Genomic DNA, 16,323 nt, shown 5'->3' with positions numbered 1-16,323 from the left:
ATATTCACTGGGATACAGAAAATGACAGAAACTTTTCTTCAAAGAGCTCAGCACAGTCACTGGCCTAGAAATTCGTCTCAGGCAGTGGCGGTAAGGGACCGGTGTCGGATCGGCCGCCAGTTATACACAGTGCATTATATTCAGTGCGATTGGCAGTAATAGACCTGCATATCAGACGCTGCATATAACAGGTGGACGACCCGATAGCTCCCATTTTTCGCCACCAGCCCAGGGTATTTTCCAGCCCTGTGTTCCTAGATCCACAGCCGCCGTTGTCTCAGTGCAATCTTTAGTTTTCAGCTTCTGTCAACAAATGGGCACAAACCGATCAAATGTGAAAGTGACGGTGAACTGAACTGTGGCAGCATAAACCAGGAAACGTGGATGTTACACTCGGGACATGTCTGCACAAATATAAATTGTTCACAACAAACAATAAGAATCTGCATTAGTTGTTAGGTGTTAATAACCAGTACAGCCACCCCTCCCATGGCCACCAGGTCGTGAGTGACAGATTTGGAGAGACCGCACTTCCCCCGAGACAGGGTCACAATTGTCACCACATCAACTGTAGCCAAGAGGAAAATGGAGGAATTATTCTCACGACACCAGACGCAAACAGTAGTGTGATGTGCTTCCAGTTAAATTAGGAAGTTGGTTATACAACAAACACATTAACATTTTTCTCAATAACCTGAAATACGCCAAGAATGTTCCATTTTGGCTTTGCATCCAGTGATGGTACCTGATTATTTTAGCTCTGACAGGGCGTCCTGGATATAGATTGTAAACATAGTTATCAATAATCAATAGACAATTATGTGATGCAACAGATGAAATGAAACAGGGTTAAAAACAGGAGCCGATGTTAGATTAAATGCAAAAGTATCCAATCGAGAAGTGACAGCCACACTTACACCTGTGTCGGGGGAGAAGGAAAAGGTGGGATGTAGTAGGTTTAAATTGTAGTATCTGTGGGTTAGCTGTTGGGGTGATACAACTGACCTTAATATCTTGAGGTGGGGAGGTGCTAAAGATGCCTGGGAATAACAGGAATGGCTGAAGCGATGGTGCCCTCATGAATGGAATCGAAAGTTGACAGCACCCACACTCTGTGCTCATGAAATGACTATGGTCAATTGCTCAAGGCAATGAGTGTTTCTCCGAAAATTGAAATAAATCAAGCCTTTCCATCAAAAGGTTGTGCCTGTACTCACTGGAGTTTAGAAGAATGATAGGTGATCTTATTGGAACGTATAAGATTATGTGGGGGCTTGACAGGGTAGATTCAGAGAGGATTTTTCCCCTCATGTGGCGATCTAGAACTAGGGGGCATAGATTCAGAATTAGGAGTCGCCTATTTAAAATGGAGATGAGGAGAAATTTCTTCTGTCAGAGGGGCGTGAATCTTTGGAAATCTCTTCCCCAGAGAGCTGTGGAGGCAGAATCATTGAATATATTCAAGTTGGAGATAGACAGATTTTTGAACGATAATTTACTCAAGGGTTATGGGGAGCGGGCATGAAAGTAGAGTTGGGGCCAAGACCATGAACTTATCGAATGGCAGAGCAGGCTCAAGGGGCCAAATGGTCTATTCCTGCTTCTATTTCTTATGTTCTTTGTAATGCAGGTATAGGAACAGAGGCTTTGCTAGACAGTAAAAGACCGACGTCCATCTAGTTCTCCTCTTATCATCCTGGCTGTCACATGGTGCAATGATAATTTAGTTGGTGACTAATCATAACAATCAATCTCTTCAATTAATATTCAACAGGCTGGTCGCAAGGAAACCCCAGTTGTGGAGAGCTTTGCAAATCACAGATCCAAAGTCACCTGTTTCTCCCAAGTATGCTACACCTGCACATGTCAAGTCTCAAATATTGTACAACGAGATATTACTTGCTGAAAGAAATCTATACAATTTGTATTGGAATGAATCAATATTAACTCCTCTCACCGTCTTCCGAGGAAGCCTCTTCCATAGATTGACCACTCGCTCACTGAAACATTGTTACTGGATTAGTTTTGATTAAATCTGCCTCAAACACAGGCGATGTCCTCTGATTTTACAGTTCTTAACAAGATGAAATAGCTTATCATGGTCTGAATTATCTAGTCTAGTTATAAACTCAGTAAACCTGATACCCAGATATATAGGCTGATTTTCTCAGTAACCTCATATGCACCCAGTTATATGCTGGTGATTCCAATAAGCTCTGACAATTCAAATATAAAGGTTAATACCTTTTATGTAAAGTGGGCGCCACTGGCAAGGTCATTCCTAGTTGTCCTTGAGAAGGTGTTGGTGAGACGCCTTCTTGAACCGCTGCAGTCCAAGTGGTGAATGTACGCCAACACTGCTGTTAGGTGTTGAGTTCCAGGAATTAACCCAGTGACGATGAAGCCTCAGCGATATGCTTCAAAGTCAGGATGGTGTGTGACTTAATGTTAACTTGGAGGTGCCAGTGATCGCAGTAAACACGAGAAACCCAGATAAATGGGCTACTGACCCCAGTAAATCCGATAAACCCAGATATACAGGCTGGTGATCCCAGTAAACGCTGATAAATAAGAGAGTGATCGGGAAAAAAACTAGTTAGATCGGTGTCTCTGAACCTAAGGAAGCCGTCATTACAGGAATGTTCCTTTTAATGTACGTTAATAGGCATTACGGATTAATTTTGTATTAACCATCAGGCTTGTTTTTGCTCTGTACCTTTTTTAAGCCCACTTTTCAGCTCCTCAGCCCACTTTCTATATTCCTCGTGATTTTCTTTGTGGCGTTACCTGCAATGGTTATCCTACTTCACCATGTTAATTTTCAGTTTCGTTTGCAATTGTCTATTTAACGACAGACCACGATGTTTTGACGGATAATTTTCCTTCTTATAGAAATATATTGATATTGTAGTTTAGCCATCTCATATCTGAAGACGTTACACGGTTGGTCTAGTTGCAAAGCAATTACGGACCCCAATAAACCTCATACAATTTCACAGCACAGTAGGAGGCCATTGGCTCATCGTGCCTCTGCCAGCTCTTTAAAAGAGCTATCAAATTAGAACCACATCTTGGTCTTTTGCCATAGCACTGAAAATGTATCATGTTCCAGGTTGTTTTGCCAATTACCATAAATCTTTGTCCTCTGGCTACCCAGCAAAGTGTTTATACATTTCACTTTTTGGAAGTTAATATTTAATCTTGTTCCACCACACTCTCAGGCAGTACATTGCAGATCATAACAACTAACAGCGTGAAAATAATTCTCCTCATCTCCCCTCTGATCCTTCTAATAATTACTTTAAATCTGTGCCCTCTGGTACCAACTCTCATGTCAATGAATACAATATTTTGGAGAATGGAGTGATGTGTGTACATCAACATAAACACTGCAACCAGCTGGGCAACATCCCAACCGAATCAATCTGATTCCTTTGTGGCCCTTCCTCATTATTCAGGCCCTTCATCTCCGCTGCTGCAAGCTCTTTCGACAGGAAATCCTGTAGCCGATCTCATGTTTATATTGACTAAATCTCCCAGTTGTTTTAACATTCTTACCAAGAACAAGACAGTAATAAAAGAGTAACATCATCACATCTTAGATCCCATCCAAGACACACATCACCTTGATTCTCTCTAGTGTCAGCTGTGGCTCCGTGGCTAGCAAATTCGCCTTACAGATTCAGAAGGTTGTGGGCACAAATCCCACTCCATGGGACTTCAGCACATAAATCTGAGCTGACACTCCAGTGAAATGCTGAGGGAGTGCTGCATTGTCAGATGTGCCATCTTTTAGATGAGATGTTAAACTGAGGCCCCATCTGCTCTCTCAAGTGGATGTAAAATATGCTAAGGCACTGTTTCGCTGAAGAGCAGGGGACTGATTCCCCGTGTCCTGGCCAATATGTAGCCCTCAATGAACATAACAGAAAAAAACAGATTATCTGGTCATTATCACGTTGCTGTTTATGGGAGCTTGCTGTGCGCAAATTGGTTGCCGCTTGTCCCACGTTACAACAGTAACTATACTTCAAAAAAGTACTGCATTTGCTGTACAGTGCTTTCAGACATTCGGTGGTCGCGACAGGCGCGGGCCAAATGCAAGTCTTTGTTTTCTTTATTTTGAATTACAAACATCATGATCAGTGGCACATTTAATCAAAGTGACCAAGCTCCATATCATTGTCATACTCTTCTAATTACCCCTGGTTCTTTTGTTCATGTTTCTCTTCAGCAGCAGATTTAGAAGCATCTGTAGCAACAGCGAAACCACGACCAGATAAGAATATTAATGTCAATATTTGCCATAGTCTCAGCAAAGAGACTTGGCCTGAAAAGCTCATGAAAGTAATGTTCCCTGACCTGTGATTTCAGCAGCTGGCACCTCATGTTTAAGTACACCTGTTTCTGCTCCTGACATGCATTTATAAGAAAATAAGAACATAAGAATTAGGAGCAGGAGCAGGCCATGTGGTCCCTCGAACATGCATCGCTATTCAATGAGTTCACCGCTGATGATCGAACTCAAATCCAATTTGTCGCCCGATATCCATATCCCTTGATTCCCCTAGGGTCCAAAAATCTATCTATGTCAGCTTGGAATATACTCAAAGACTCAGCATTCACAGCCCTCTGGGGCAGAGAATTCCAAATATTCAGAACCCACTGAGTGAAGACATTCCTCCTCATCTCAGTCTTAAATGGCCTACACAATTATGCATGCCTCATTGTACCAGGATGTGTCATATGACATGATGGTGATGGGGAGTGATGGATATGCCGGGGCATAAGGTTACAGATTGAGGTGAAATACACTTCTGCTGATGATGATGGACCACTGTTGCTTATAGATGCCAGGCTTGGAGCTGCTAGGTGTACTAGTTTGCAATCTACCACACCTAGCCCGATGATATTGCCACATGTCACGATGCAGGGTATCTCAGTGAGAAGTCTTCATTTGCTCTCTACAAGCACTATGTGATAGTCACTCCGACCATTATCACCATTGACAGATGCAATTAGCCAGATTAGTGAGGAGGAGATCAATTAGTTTAATCTCTCGTATTGGTTGTCTCACCACCTACAGCAGCTATGTCCTTCAGGACTCGGCCAGCTCAGCCAATTTAGATTCTACCAATACATGGACATTGAGGTCCCCTATTCAGAGAATATTCGGTGCTTTGCTACGCTTAGTTCTTCCTCCAAGTGGTATGCAAAATCGATGAGTAATAAATCATTAGCTAGTGGAGGGCAGTAGGTGATAATCAGTAGGAGGTTTCCTTTCCCATCCTTTTCCTGAACACATGATGATACATAGGATCCAGAATCAATGGTAAGGACTCCCAGGGACAATCTCCTACGACTTTAAAGCACAACGCCCCCACCTCATGTGGGTCTGGATTATTGGTGTGAATGTAAATACCCAGGCATGGTGATAGAAGAATCTGTGACGTTGGCTGCTATCTATGATTCTGTAACAATGATTGTTGCCAGATTGTTGCTTGTTAGGTCAGTGTGATAGGGCTTCCTACTTTGGCACAATTCCATAGATGTTAAGTGGAAAGATAGTGCATGATTGACTGGGCTTGGCGTGGAATTGTCATGTCCTTATTGAAAGCCTAGCTCATTGTTCAGTCGTCGACCTGGCTTTTTAATCCACAGCAGAGGGAATTTAGAGAATTGGCAATAAATGTAGCATTCCTAATGTTCCTATTATCTCAGGTATAAATGTAAAAACACAGCTGAGATACATGTATTAATGGAATTAAAAGGCAAATGGATAGATAGCCTTTGTGGCAAGGTGGCTGGAAGAAAAATAGGAGGAAGTGATGCTTCAGTTTTACAGATCCTATATCGGACCCCATCTGGAGTATTGAATTCAGTTCTGGCCACCGCACCTGAGGAAAGATATATTGACCTTGGAGGCGTTGCAGCACAGATGCACCACAATGATAACAGGCAGGATAAATTGAGATCAGGCTGCGTAAACTTGTTCCTTACTCCCTTGAGTATAAAAGATTGATGGCGATTGAAGAGAATTGTTTAAATTGATAGGAAAGGATTTGATAGGGTAAGTATTGCGAACATGTTTCATCTGGTGGGGAATTTAGAAGAAGGGCATAATCTTAAAATTAGAGCTCGGTCATTCAGGAGTGACATCAGGAAGCAACATTTCAGACAAAGGATGGTGGACAACTGCAACTCTCTGCCTATAGTTTTTGTTAGAAAATGATGTCAAGAGTTGCGAAACAAAGGTGCATAAATGAAGCTGAGCTACAGATCGAACAGGACCTGATTGAACTGCGGAACAGGCTCGAGTTGCTCAATATATCCAATATGTAAGGCCGGATGCTGGGGAAGAACTGTGCATTTTGCCACAAAGTAGAACTCAAAGACGCTTCGAAAGATAACTATCCCTAGATTTGGATTCGGGTGGGTTTGCATAGGAAAATAGGAACATTAGAAACAGGTACAGGCAACTCCTCCACTCGAGGCAGTTCCACCATTCATTTAGATCATGGCTGATCTGCACCTCAGCTCAATTTACCAGGCTTTTCTCCACATGCTTTGATAAGCGTCCCCAACAAAAATTTTGTCGACCTCAGTCTTAACAGCTCCAATTGAGCCCCAACATCCACAGCTTTTTGGCGGAGTGAGAACCAGATTTCTACTAACCTTCCTTGACAAAGTGAATTCTCATTTCCCCCCGGAATGTCTGAGCTCTAATTTTAAGGTGAGCCCATTCTCCTTCATCACAACACGAGAGGCAATCATTCCTCTGTATTCACCCGATAGAATTGTTTCCAATTGCGCCTGTTTACTAGGTTTTAATAATTTGTGTACATGGACTCGAAATTCCTCTTTTCTCAGCATTTAGAACATCCTCCGATTAATCTTTCTTTGGTACAAATTGCATTCACTTCCACACATTGAACTATATTTGCTATAGATTTTTCCACTCACATGATCTGTCCAAGTCCTTTTGCAACAGCCTGCTCCCATATGCAATACTGACTGTCCCTCCTAAATTAGTGATATCTGTAAAAGTGAGATTTTGCATAGCATGTGGCCCATTATGTCCCAATCAATGAGTCTGCTAGAGAGCGGGACTCAAATAAGTTGAGACCAGATTGCGTTCAAGTGTTGAGTTGTTCTCATTTTTTATTTAATTTAAAAATTATAGTGAAGGGATATTTTAACAGATTCTTCAACTCATCTCTGAATTTGCGCTGTGTCACCGCATAAATACAGGTGTTTGTGCAGCAACCCATGAGCTGAAGCATGAAGCCTAACTCCCGTATGAACACAGGTAGATACACTGCATCGTAGCCCAGGTATCCCATTCGCCAATAAATACAAAATACCATATAAAGCGCCCATAACAGTATGAAATTCCCCGAGACAGCATACAATATAATCATTGATTTCCTGCGGTTCTCCATCTCTGGGTCACTTTGACTCTCCCCACCGACAGGACTCCGGAGTCGCCTGCGGGCTCTGTTTGTCACTAAAATGTACCTGACGGTTAAAGCATTAAACAGCAAGACCAAAAAAAATGGAATGCATGGAGTTAAAATATAATGAAAGAATTCAACTGCGCCCCAGACTTGAGATTGTGCCACACTATCTGTTACAAGGCAGAACCAGGATTGATTGACGAACCAGTATTTACTCGTGTACATAAAGAACCAAAAAGTGTTTTTTAAAGAGAAAAACACAGTAATTGTTGCTATAACCACAATGGCTGTTTTCTCCACACAATATTTAGTTTTCAGCTTTTGGCAGCACAAGGCTACATATCGATCAAAGGTGAAACTGACCGTGAACCAGACAGAACAGTCTGTGACTGCGTACAGCAGGACGGCGTGGATATTACACACTGGGAGGTATCTCATGAAAATGAACTTTAGAGAATAAACAACAGGAATATGTCTCAGTATCACATCGAAGATAACGACCAGTAGATCCGCCCCTGCCATGGCCACCAGGTAGCGAGTGACACATTTGGAGAGACCGCACTTTCCCCGAGACAGGATCACAATCGTCACCACGTTAACTGTAAGGAATTAAAAGAGAAAGGATCAGAATCAGAGAAAAAGCATCTGTGTGGATTGAGTTATTGGTAAAAAATGATATTTTGACCAATCAACCAATGATGGATTCTAAATATATTACCCGAGAGAAGCATTGTTTGCTAGAGACATTTTATTTACCATAACATAATCAATATTAAAATGTGAATGAAACAAAAGGCCGACATAAAATTTAACAAAGGAATAACATATTTTAAATTAATCAGGAAGAGAGCAGTGGCAAGTGTGTGTGCCTGACATCCTTTAAATCTTCAAAGCAACATGGGATGTCGATAAGATCGAAGTCCGGCAAGACATCTTTCTGGTTTGATACAAGCGCTCAATGAAGACAACAAAATACAAAATGTTGAACACAAATAATTATCCAACAGTACTGATGATGATATAGACTCAAAGAACGTCAGATGCCTAAATAGACTGTATCAAATCAAACAAATGCTGAACAGTAATGCGACTGATCTCAGACCAGTGAATAAGTGATTGGAGAAACAATCATGTCAGGGGAACATTGGAAATTATTATCCACACAACGGATTCAATACACTTAATACAAGAAACCACCGATATTGTGAAAGAAAGAAATTAAAAGAGAGTTTATAGAACGCATAGTTGAATATAGTGATTAACTTGGTCCATTACCAGCTGCAAAAGTAGGACAACAAATGTTAAGAGTAGCCATACAATTGAACATGGTTTACACAGGATAGATCTTTTTACACCGAATGACTGGTTTACCAACAGCAGTGAGGCTGGGATAGTGAACGACAAGAACAGTAATACATTAAAGCAGGAATTACAGAAATCATATCTGGAAAGAGTGACTTACAAGGAACACCGAAAGCCGCCAGTACTGGATAGTAAATACTCTGTATATCACGAAAAATGAAATGTATCTTGAGATGATCCATAAAAGACCACCGTTCACTTTGTGTGAAAGCTGATGATCTGTGAATCTGCAGCCTTTGACTCCGAGCCATGTTCCCCTTTCTCTGAGAGACACAGAGTCCACTGACACTGGGAGCTCAGCCCTCTGACTTATAATACTGGAAACCCTCTAGCGAATCAATTATGATCCATGGAGACTAACATTAATTACAGTCACTGAACAAACAGGTTTCGTTCATCCATTACACGTGGACACTTTTTATAGAACAAACCAATTTTGCCACATGTTACATCAACGTCAGTGACAACCACCAGAGGCCAGAGTGTTATTCGAATAATTGATGTAACTAAAGTAGGATTGTGTCTAAAAGGCAGACTAAAGTGAGAGGAGATATCTTTACTCGATTGAGATTGTTTCTGTGATGCCATGCAATCCTGTGACATCAGTAAAATCCGATCAACTTTGCACTGGCGCCGTTGACATTCACATCTGATCTAGATCTACATGGTTTCTGGTGATCAAAATAATACCGAGAAAGCCAGAGGAAATTTCCACAGAAGTTCTCAGGGACCTCTTGCAAATACTATATGACTGTAGGACCCTCTGCAAATATTAACAAATTCATAGAACCCTGTCAATAATGAACCACTACCGACAATCACCTACAAATATCTGCCATTTTCTGGTTCTCCAATGACTATTGGCGCTGGATCCCCCGAAAATAGTGTAAAATACTATAAATACTTCTGGAAATGTTATTACAATCCACCGCCCCCTGCTCCGGGGAACACCCTGCAAATGTTGACTACATCCGGCAGACAGCCTCTTACAATTGACCAGACGTTGTCATTTGCCCCTCAAATACTGAATCAGTCACAGAAATCTCAGCCATTAAAGTGACGGTTGCTGGAATTCCCCTTTATACTGACACACTGCCCCGATGGCCTGTCAAAATGTAACATACATCTGAAGGTCCCCTGTAACTACTGAACTCTTTCGAGGAACGCCCTTCCACTCGCCTCACCACAGACCCATGTAAACATTACCACAGAGGGGGAATCTGTCTGACAGGCCCTGGAAATATTGTGTCACTCTCATGGACGGCACAAAAAATAGGAAAATATGCTAGATCTCCCTCTGCGGACACTTTGAAAGAAAACTTAAGTGCTCCAGAAACGAGCTTCCTCACTCCCCTGTAAATGCTGCCAGTCTGGGAACTTCCTGAATGTGAAAAGTCTCCACTACTGCATGTAAATAATGACACACTCTCAGATCCCTTGTTAATGTTGAGGCTCTGCTAGGGGACTTTAACTCTCTTACAGAACTCTGAGCATATTGACATGTTACTGGTTATTCAAAGGCTCCTGTCAACCGTATTAGAATACTAGACCATACCCGGGCTCCCTGTATAAATGCTAAGGTACCCAGTATCACCTGAAAACAGTGACTTACACCTATATTCACCCCACCCCCAACAGTCTGAAGATCACCTGCGTGCATGAAATCCATATTATCCCGTGGAAATATTGCGCCACTATCAAAGATTCCATTACCCATTAACATGGTAAGAGCTCCCACTGGAACTAAAATCCTAAAGAATGATAGATTAATACAGCTCGTAAGAATGCCACTCGGCCCATCTTGCCGGTGCCGGCTCTTTGAAAGTTTAATCCAGTTGGTCCCACTCTCTGCTCCTTCCCCATAGCCCTGCCATGTTTTCCCTGTCAAGTATTTATCAAAGTCCCTTTTTAAAATTTTTATTAAACCTGACTCCACTGTACACGAAACACATAGAGCCTCAGTACCGCCGACTCCATTGAAAAGGAGGCTGTAAGAGCTTTCTGCATGTTTAACCTCTCTGCTGTCTCTGAAAATATCGAGGCGTTACCCTCTAAAGATTGATACAAGCTAGGTCTGCCTCACTCTGTACACTAAGTTGCAGCCAAATATCAGCTGGCACCTCCGAGCATTGAAAATGCCATTAGAGGAACATAGAAAGGTGGGGACAGGAGAAGGCCATTCAGCCCCTCGAGCGTGTTCCGCTCTTCAATCATGAATACCTTTACCTCAGCTCCATTTAGCCACTTTCATCCACTACATTGATACCATTACCTAACAAAAATCTATCGATTGCTGTCTTTAAAAGGCCAGTTGACTCAGCGTCCACAGCCAATGTTGCAACAACAGCACTCTGTACTTTTGAAGTGTAGTCAATGTTGTAATGTTAGATTTTCAGTCGGCAGTTGAACAACAAAATATATGTTGCTAAAACAGCACAGTGATTATGATCAGATATCGGTTTCTCAGTTTGTTGAGGAGTAAATAATGCGAAGGAAAAAAGGGACAATTCACTTGCTCTAAAAGCAAAATTGTGCAATGTGATCTTTTACATGGCCTCGGTTTGACGTCCCATGTGAACACCTCAATACTGGGAGTGTCAGCCTAGAATTTGTACTCAGGTCTCTTTAGTTACAAACCTTGCGAGGATTCTATCAGTTGAAGGCTTTTTCTTATTTGTTCCTGAGATGTGGCCAAAGCTGGCAATGCCAACATTTTAGCCCATCTCCAATTGCCCTTGAGAAGGTGGTGGTTAGCTGCCTTTTTGAACCGCTGCAGTCCCTGTAGTAAAGGTACTCCCAGAGTGCTGTTCGAGAGGAAGTTCCAGGATTTTGTCCCAGCGACGATGCAGGAGCGGCAATTAACTTCTAAGTCAGGATGGTGTGTGACTTGGAGGGGTACTTGCAGAAGGTGGTACACCCATGCCGATGCTGCCCTTATCCTTCTAGGTGGAAGAGGGCGTGGGTTTGGGAGGTGCTGTCGAAGAAGTCTTGGCGAGTTGCTGCAATGCATCTTGTAGATGGTATGCACTGCAGCCACGACACCCCGGTGATTGAGGGAGTGAATGTTTAAATTGGTGGATGGGGAGCTTAGCATGTGGGTTGTTTTTTCCTTGATGGTATCGAGCTTCTTGAGTGTTGTTGGAGCTGCACTCGTCCAGGCAATTGGAAGGTATTGAATGGCACTCCTAACTTGTGCCTTGTAGACGAAGGAAACGATTTAGGGTGTAAGGACGTGAGTCACTTGCAGCTGAATACCCAGCCTCAGAATTGCTCTTGTCGCCATTGGAGTTATATGTCTTTAACTCTGGAATTCCTCCTATTGTCGCCTAAATATTCCTTGTTGCTACCAGGAAATATGTATTGAATAATTGCTTTATAACAATGCTAATGTAACTTAAGTTTTCCCTGTCTCCATTCACATGGACACTTTGGCTGCTGCTCTGGACCCGAGCCAATCACTTCTTTTTTCATTTTTTCTTACTCTTTTTTTTGTACCTATCCCTCCTTGACTGTTGTCCTCTGTCGTCATGCCTCCTTTCATCTCTGCTGTCTCGAGTACTTCCCCTCCTAAATCCCTACGTTAAACCTTCATTAAACTTTGGCCTGCCCACTCTCCTGCCGCCATCCCAGGCTTGATCTTGCAAACACTTGTGGCCTCGCTACTCCTATCGTGTCAATCACAGTTAAGGCAATCTGTGACCCCTTCCTTGTATCGCACTCCAGCCACATTTCCCTTCTGCACCCACCCCAATCCAACTCACCCATCACAGTGTTGACCCTGTGTGTTCTAGCAATGGGTCAGCCATCACCAACACTCTCCGCATCTCCCTCCAGAAAGTCCGTTCACCTGTAAACAAGGTCCTTGCCATCCATGAGCTTATCTTTGATGATTGCAGCAATATCGTGACCTTGATGGACACCTGGCTGGGTGGTGATGAGACCTTACACTTAAATTACCTTCCACCACTCACCCCGCCCAGACCGCTATGGTGCAGGTGTGGCTCTCATCACCAAATCAAAACTTGGTCTGCCCCTCTACTCCTCTGGTCCTTTCTTATCTTTTGAGCATCTGACTTCCATCCACCCCTATCACCCCATTTAAAATTCTCGTTTCTCTACCGCTCACCCAAGCACCATAAAAATAATATCACTGCGATATGTTAACTGGCTTTCTTCCCTCAGCCTTTGCAATGAGCGTCTCATCCTCGGTGATTTCAACCCCCATCTCAGTTCATCATACTCTCTTTCCTTTGAGTTCAGTAGACTCCTATCCACTCTTAATCTCTCCCTCCATGTAAACTCCTCAACCGATATTCACGGCATTCCCCTTGATCTTGCCATCTCTCATGGCCTCGCTACTCCCATCGTGTCAATCACAGTTAAGGCAATCTCTGACCACTTCCTTGTGTAGCGCTGCAGCCGCAATCCCCTTCCTCACCCACCCCCAAAATCACTCCCTTATTTGTCCGCGCGTGGAAAACATTCTCTTATAAAGCACTTATAACTGTACTTATTAAATCACAACTGTCCAGACTTTGGACCACCATTCACCATGACATTTCTGCAGCTACTGATATGCTGAACCACAACCTCACCCCAGCTCGGTGCCCTAGTCTTTCTTGAAACCACGCACACTATCACCCTGACCATGCCCCCTGGATGGCCCTCATCTTCGCTCCCTTTATTCCAAGGGATGCAGACTTGAAAGAATATGGTGGACAACTAGTATATCAATTCACCGCCAGATCTGGCTGGACTACATAAACCATTATAGATTCCTGCTCTGGTCTGCCAAAGCTACACACTATTCTAGGATCATTCTGGATTGCAAAGATAATTGCCGGCTCTTTTTAACTACTACAAAAAAAGTCTTCTTAAAACCCTCTCCCATATCTCTTCCATTTCCAAAAAAATGCGTGTGGAGATCATAGACTCCTTTGTCACTAAGACTGAGACCATCCATTCTATGCCTCTGCCACATCCAGTCCTTCCCCCAGCCCATTGGGCCGAACTTCCTCTAAGGTTCCCTCTGCCCTGGCCCTGAAGTCACATCTTTCTCCAGTTTCTCTCCGATCTCCCCTCATGACGTCTCCATGCTCATCTTGTCCACCAGACACAATTCCTGCTTCCTCGACCCTATTTCCAGCAAACTGCTAACCACCCAACTTCCTTTTCTGGCTCCCATGTAAGCTGGTATTGTTAACTGTTCTCTCTCCACAGGTATTGTCACACTCTCCTTCAAATCTGCTGTCATCATCTCTCCCCTCTAAAAATCAGCATTTGACCCCTCCGTCCTTGCTAACCACCGCCCAACCTCTAAGCTCCCTTTCCTCTTCAACGTCCTCGAACGTGTTTCCGCCTCCCAAATCCGTAGCATGCTTCCCGGAACTCCATGTTTGAATCCCTCCAATCAGATTTCCTAAAACTGCCACAGTACAACAATGTTTTTAAATTTAATTCACAGGTGATCCCCAGCTCTGAAACACCCAGCAGGGAATTCAAACAGTGTTTAATATAAATAAGATTCAACAACAGTAACACCACATTTAAACCTTGATTCGAGACTTTGATCTCTCTATAGCAACTCGCTGCTTAAGTTTGAACTTGATATAATTTCACCATCACTCAGGATCAGTGCAGCCCAGTGTCTTTCAATTCACAACCCATCAGTGCCGAGAAAACAACGGGGAATTTTACACATGTGTTGTGTTCTGTAACTTCATTTGAATATTTCAGTGCATTTCTCGCTGTGTCCAACACTGTGAATTCTCTGCTGGGGGATTCAGAGCTGGGGGATTCCGAGCTGGTGATCGCCTGTGAAATTAGCTTATAAACATTGAAATAACAACCTCAGACCCTCCTCTAATTCTGTTATTGCAGGGAGGCTGCTGATGGCTCCGCCCCAGGGGCTCCACTTGTGAGCAGTGGTTTCAGATCTCACCTGGTGTGGTACTGAGCCCCACACAACAGAATGTGATTAGTTTCCTTCCTTGACCTTAGACCTGTTAGATTATTGCAGGCAGTGTGGTACTGAGCCCCACAAAGAACATGGAAAGCCCAGGCTCCATCCCCGGCCTGTGGTGTGTTACTCCATCTCAAGCAATGTTTTATTGAGCCCCACAGAGCAGGAAGGGCCCAGGCTCCATTCCCGGCCTGTGGCATGTTGCTCCATCTCAAGCAGTGTGGTACTGAGTCCCACAGACTAGGAAGGGCCAATGCTCAATTGCAAGCCTATTGTAGGTTCGTTGTTCTCAACCAGTTTGCGACTGACCCCCATAAAGAGCAGAAAGGGCAGAGCCCCATCAGTGACCTGTGCTCTGGTGTCTCTGTGGACCAAGGCAGCAATGAGGTCTAGAGCAAAGTGATCCTGGCAGAACTGAACCTGAGCATCGGTGAACAGATGATTGGTGAGGAAGTGCCGTTTGATAGCACGGTTGATGCCACCTTCCATCACTTTGCTGATGATTGAGAGTAGGCAAATGAGGTGGTAATTCGCTAGATTGCATTTGACCTGCTTTTCATGGACGGGACATACCTGGGCAGTTTTCCACTTTGTCGGGTAGATGACAGTGCTTTAGCTGCGCTGGAACAGCTTGGCTAGAGGCGTGGCTAGTTCAGCAGGTTTTCAGGACTACAGCCTGGATTTTGTTGGGGCCCTTATTCTTTGCTTTATCCAGTACGCTCAGTCGTTTCTTGATATTAAGTGCATTGAATGAGATTGGCTGAAGACTGGCTTCTGTGATGGTGGGGACCTGAGGAGGAGGCTGAGATGGACCATCCACTTGATCCTTCTGGCGGGGCTCTGCATTCATCGAGGATGTGGATTTTGATGAAGCATCCTCCCTCTGTTAATTGTTTAATTGTCCACCACTATTCAAGATTGGGTGTGCAGGACTGCAGATCTGTGATAAGATACTTTGGTTGTGGGATCGCTTTTTTTTATTTGTTTGTTGGATGTGGGCGTCCTGGAAAGGCGAGCATTTATTGCCCATCCCTAAATTACCTTGAGAAGGTGGTGGTGAGCTGCTTTCTTGTACCGCTGCAGTCGATGTGGCGATGGTGCTCCCACAGCGCTGTTAGTGAGGGAGTTTCAGCATTCTGACCCAGCGACAATGAAAGATCGGCGATATACTTCTAAGCCAGGATGGTGTGTGACTTGGAGGGAAACTTGAAGGTCGTGGTGTTTCCATGCGCCTGCTGCCCCTGTCCTTCTAGCTGGAAGTGGTCGCGGGCTTGGGAGGTGCTGCCGGAAAAGCCTTGGCTTGTAGAGGGTACACACTGCAGCCACGGTACACCGGTGGTGGAGGGAGTGAAGGTTTAAGGTAGTGTATGGTGTGCCAATCAAGCGGGCTGCTTTGTCCTGAATTGTCTCGAGCTTCTTGAGTGTTGTTGGAGCTGCACTCATCCCTAAAAGTGGGGAGTATTCCATCACACTCCTTACTTGTGCCTTGTAGATGGTGGAAAGGTTTTGCGGAGTCAGGAGGTGAGACACTCACCGCAGAAT

At 43.7% G+C, this 16,323-nt stretch overlaps 1 protein-coding gene across 1 annotated transcript; it reads right to left on the bottom strand.

Annotated features, from left to right (window-relative positions):
• Window positions 1-7,144: 7,144 nt before the first annotated feature.
• Window positions 7,145-9,082, bottom strand: LOC147089392 (putative G protein-coupled receptor 139). Its single transcript, XM_085977088.1, has 2 exons — window positions 8,920-9,082; window positions 7,145-8,056 (listed from the first exon to the last, which is right to left on the bottom strand). The coding sequence occupies exons 1-2, from the start codon at window positions 9,068-9,070 to the stop codon at window positions 7,155-7,157; spliced, it is 1,053 nt and encodes a 350-aa protein (XP_085833214.1). The 5' UTR covers window positions 9,071-9,082; the 3' UTR covers window positions 7,145-7,154.
• Window positions 9,083-16,323: the final 7,241 nt, after the last annotated feature.

Source organism: Somniosus microcephalus, unplaced genomic scaffold (genome assembly GCF_052327205.1).
Source record: "Somniosus microcephalus isolate GS21.2 unplaced genomic scaffold, FLI_Smic_1.0 unresolved_chr4, whole genome shotgun sequence".
NCBI lineage: Eukaryota > Metazoa > Chordata > Chondrichthyes > Squaliformes > Somniosidae > Somniosus > Somniosus microcephalus.
This window is presented reverse-complemented; position numbering and strand designations above follow the sequence as displayed.

Coding starts and splice junctions, on each gene's coding strand:
- LOC147089392 (XM_085977088.1), bottom strand. CDS start 9,070: ATGGCTCGGAGTCAAAGGCTGCAGATTCACAGATCATCAGCTTTCACA. Junction 8,057..8,919: donor GGCGGCTTTCGGTGTTCCTT/GTAAGTCACTCT, acceptor AATTCCTTACAG/TTAACGTGGTGACGATTGTG.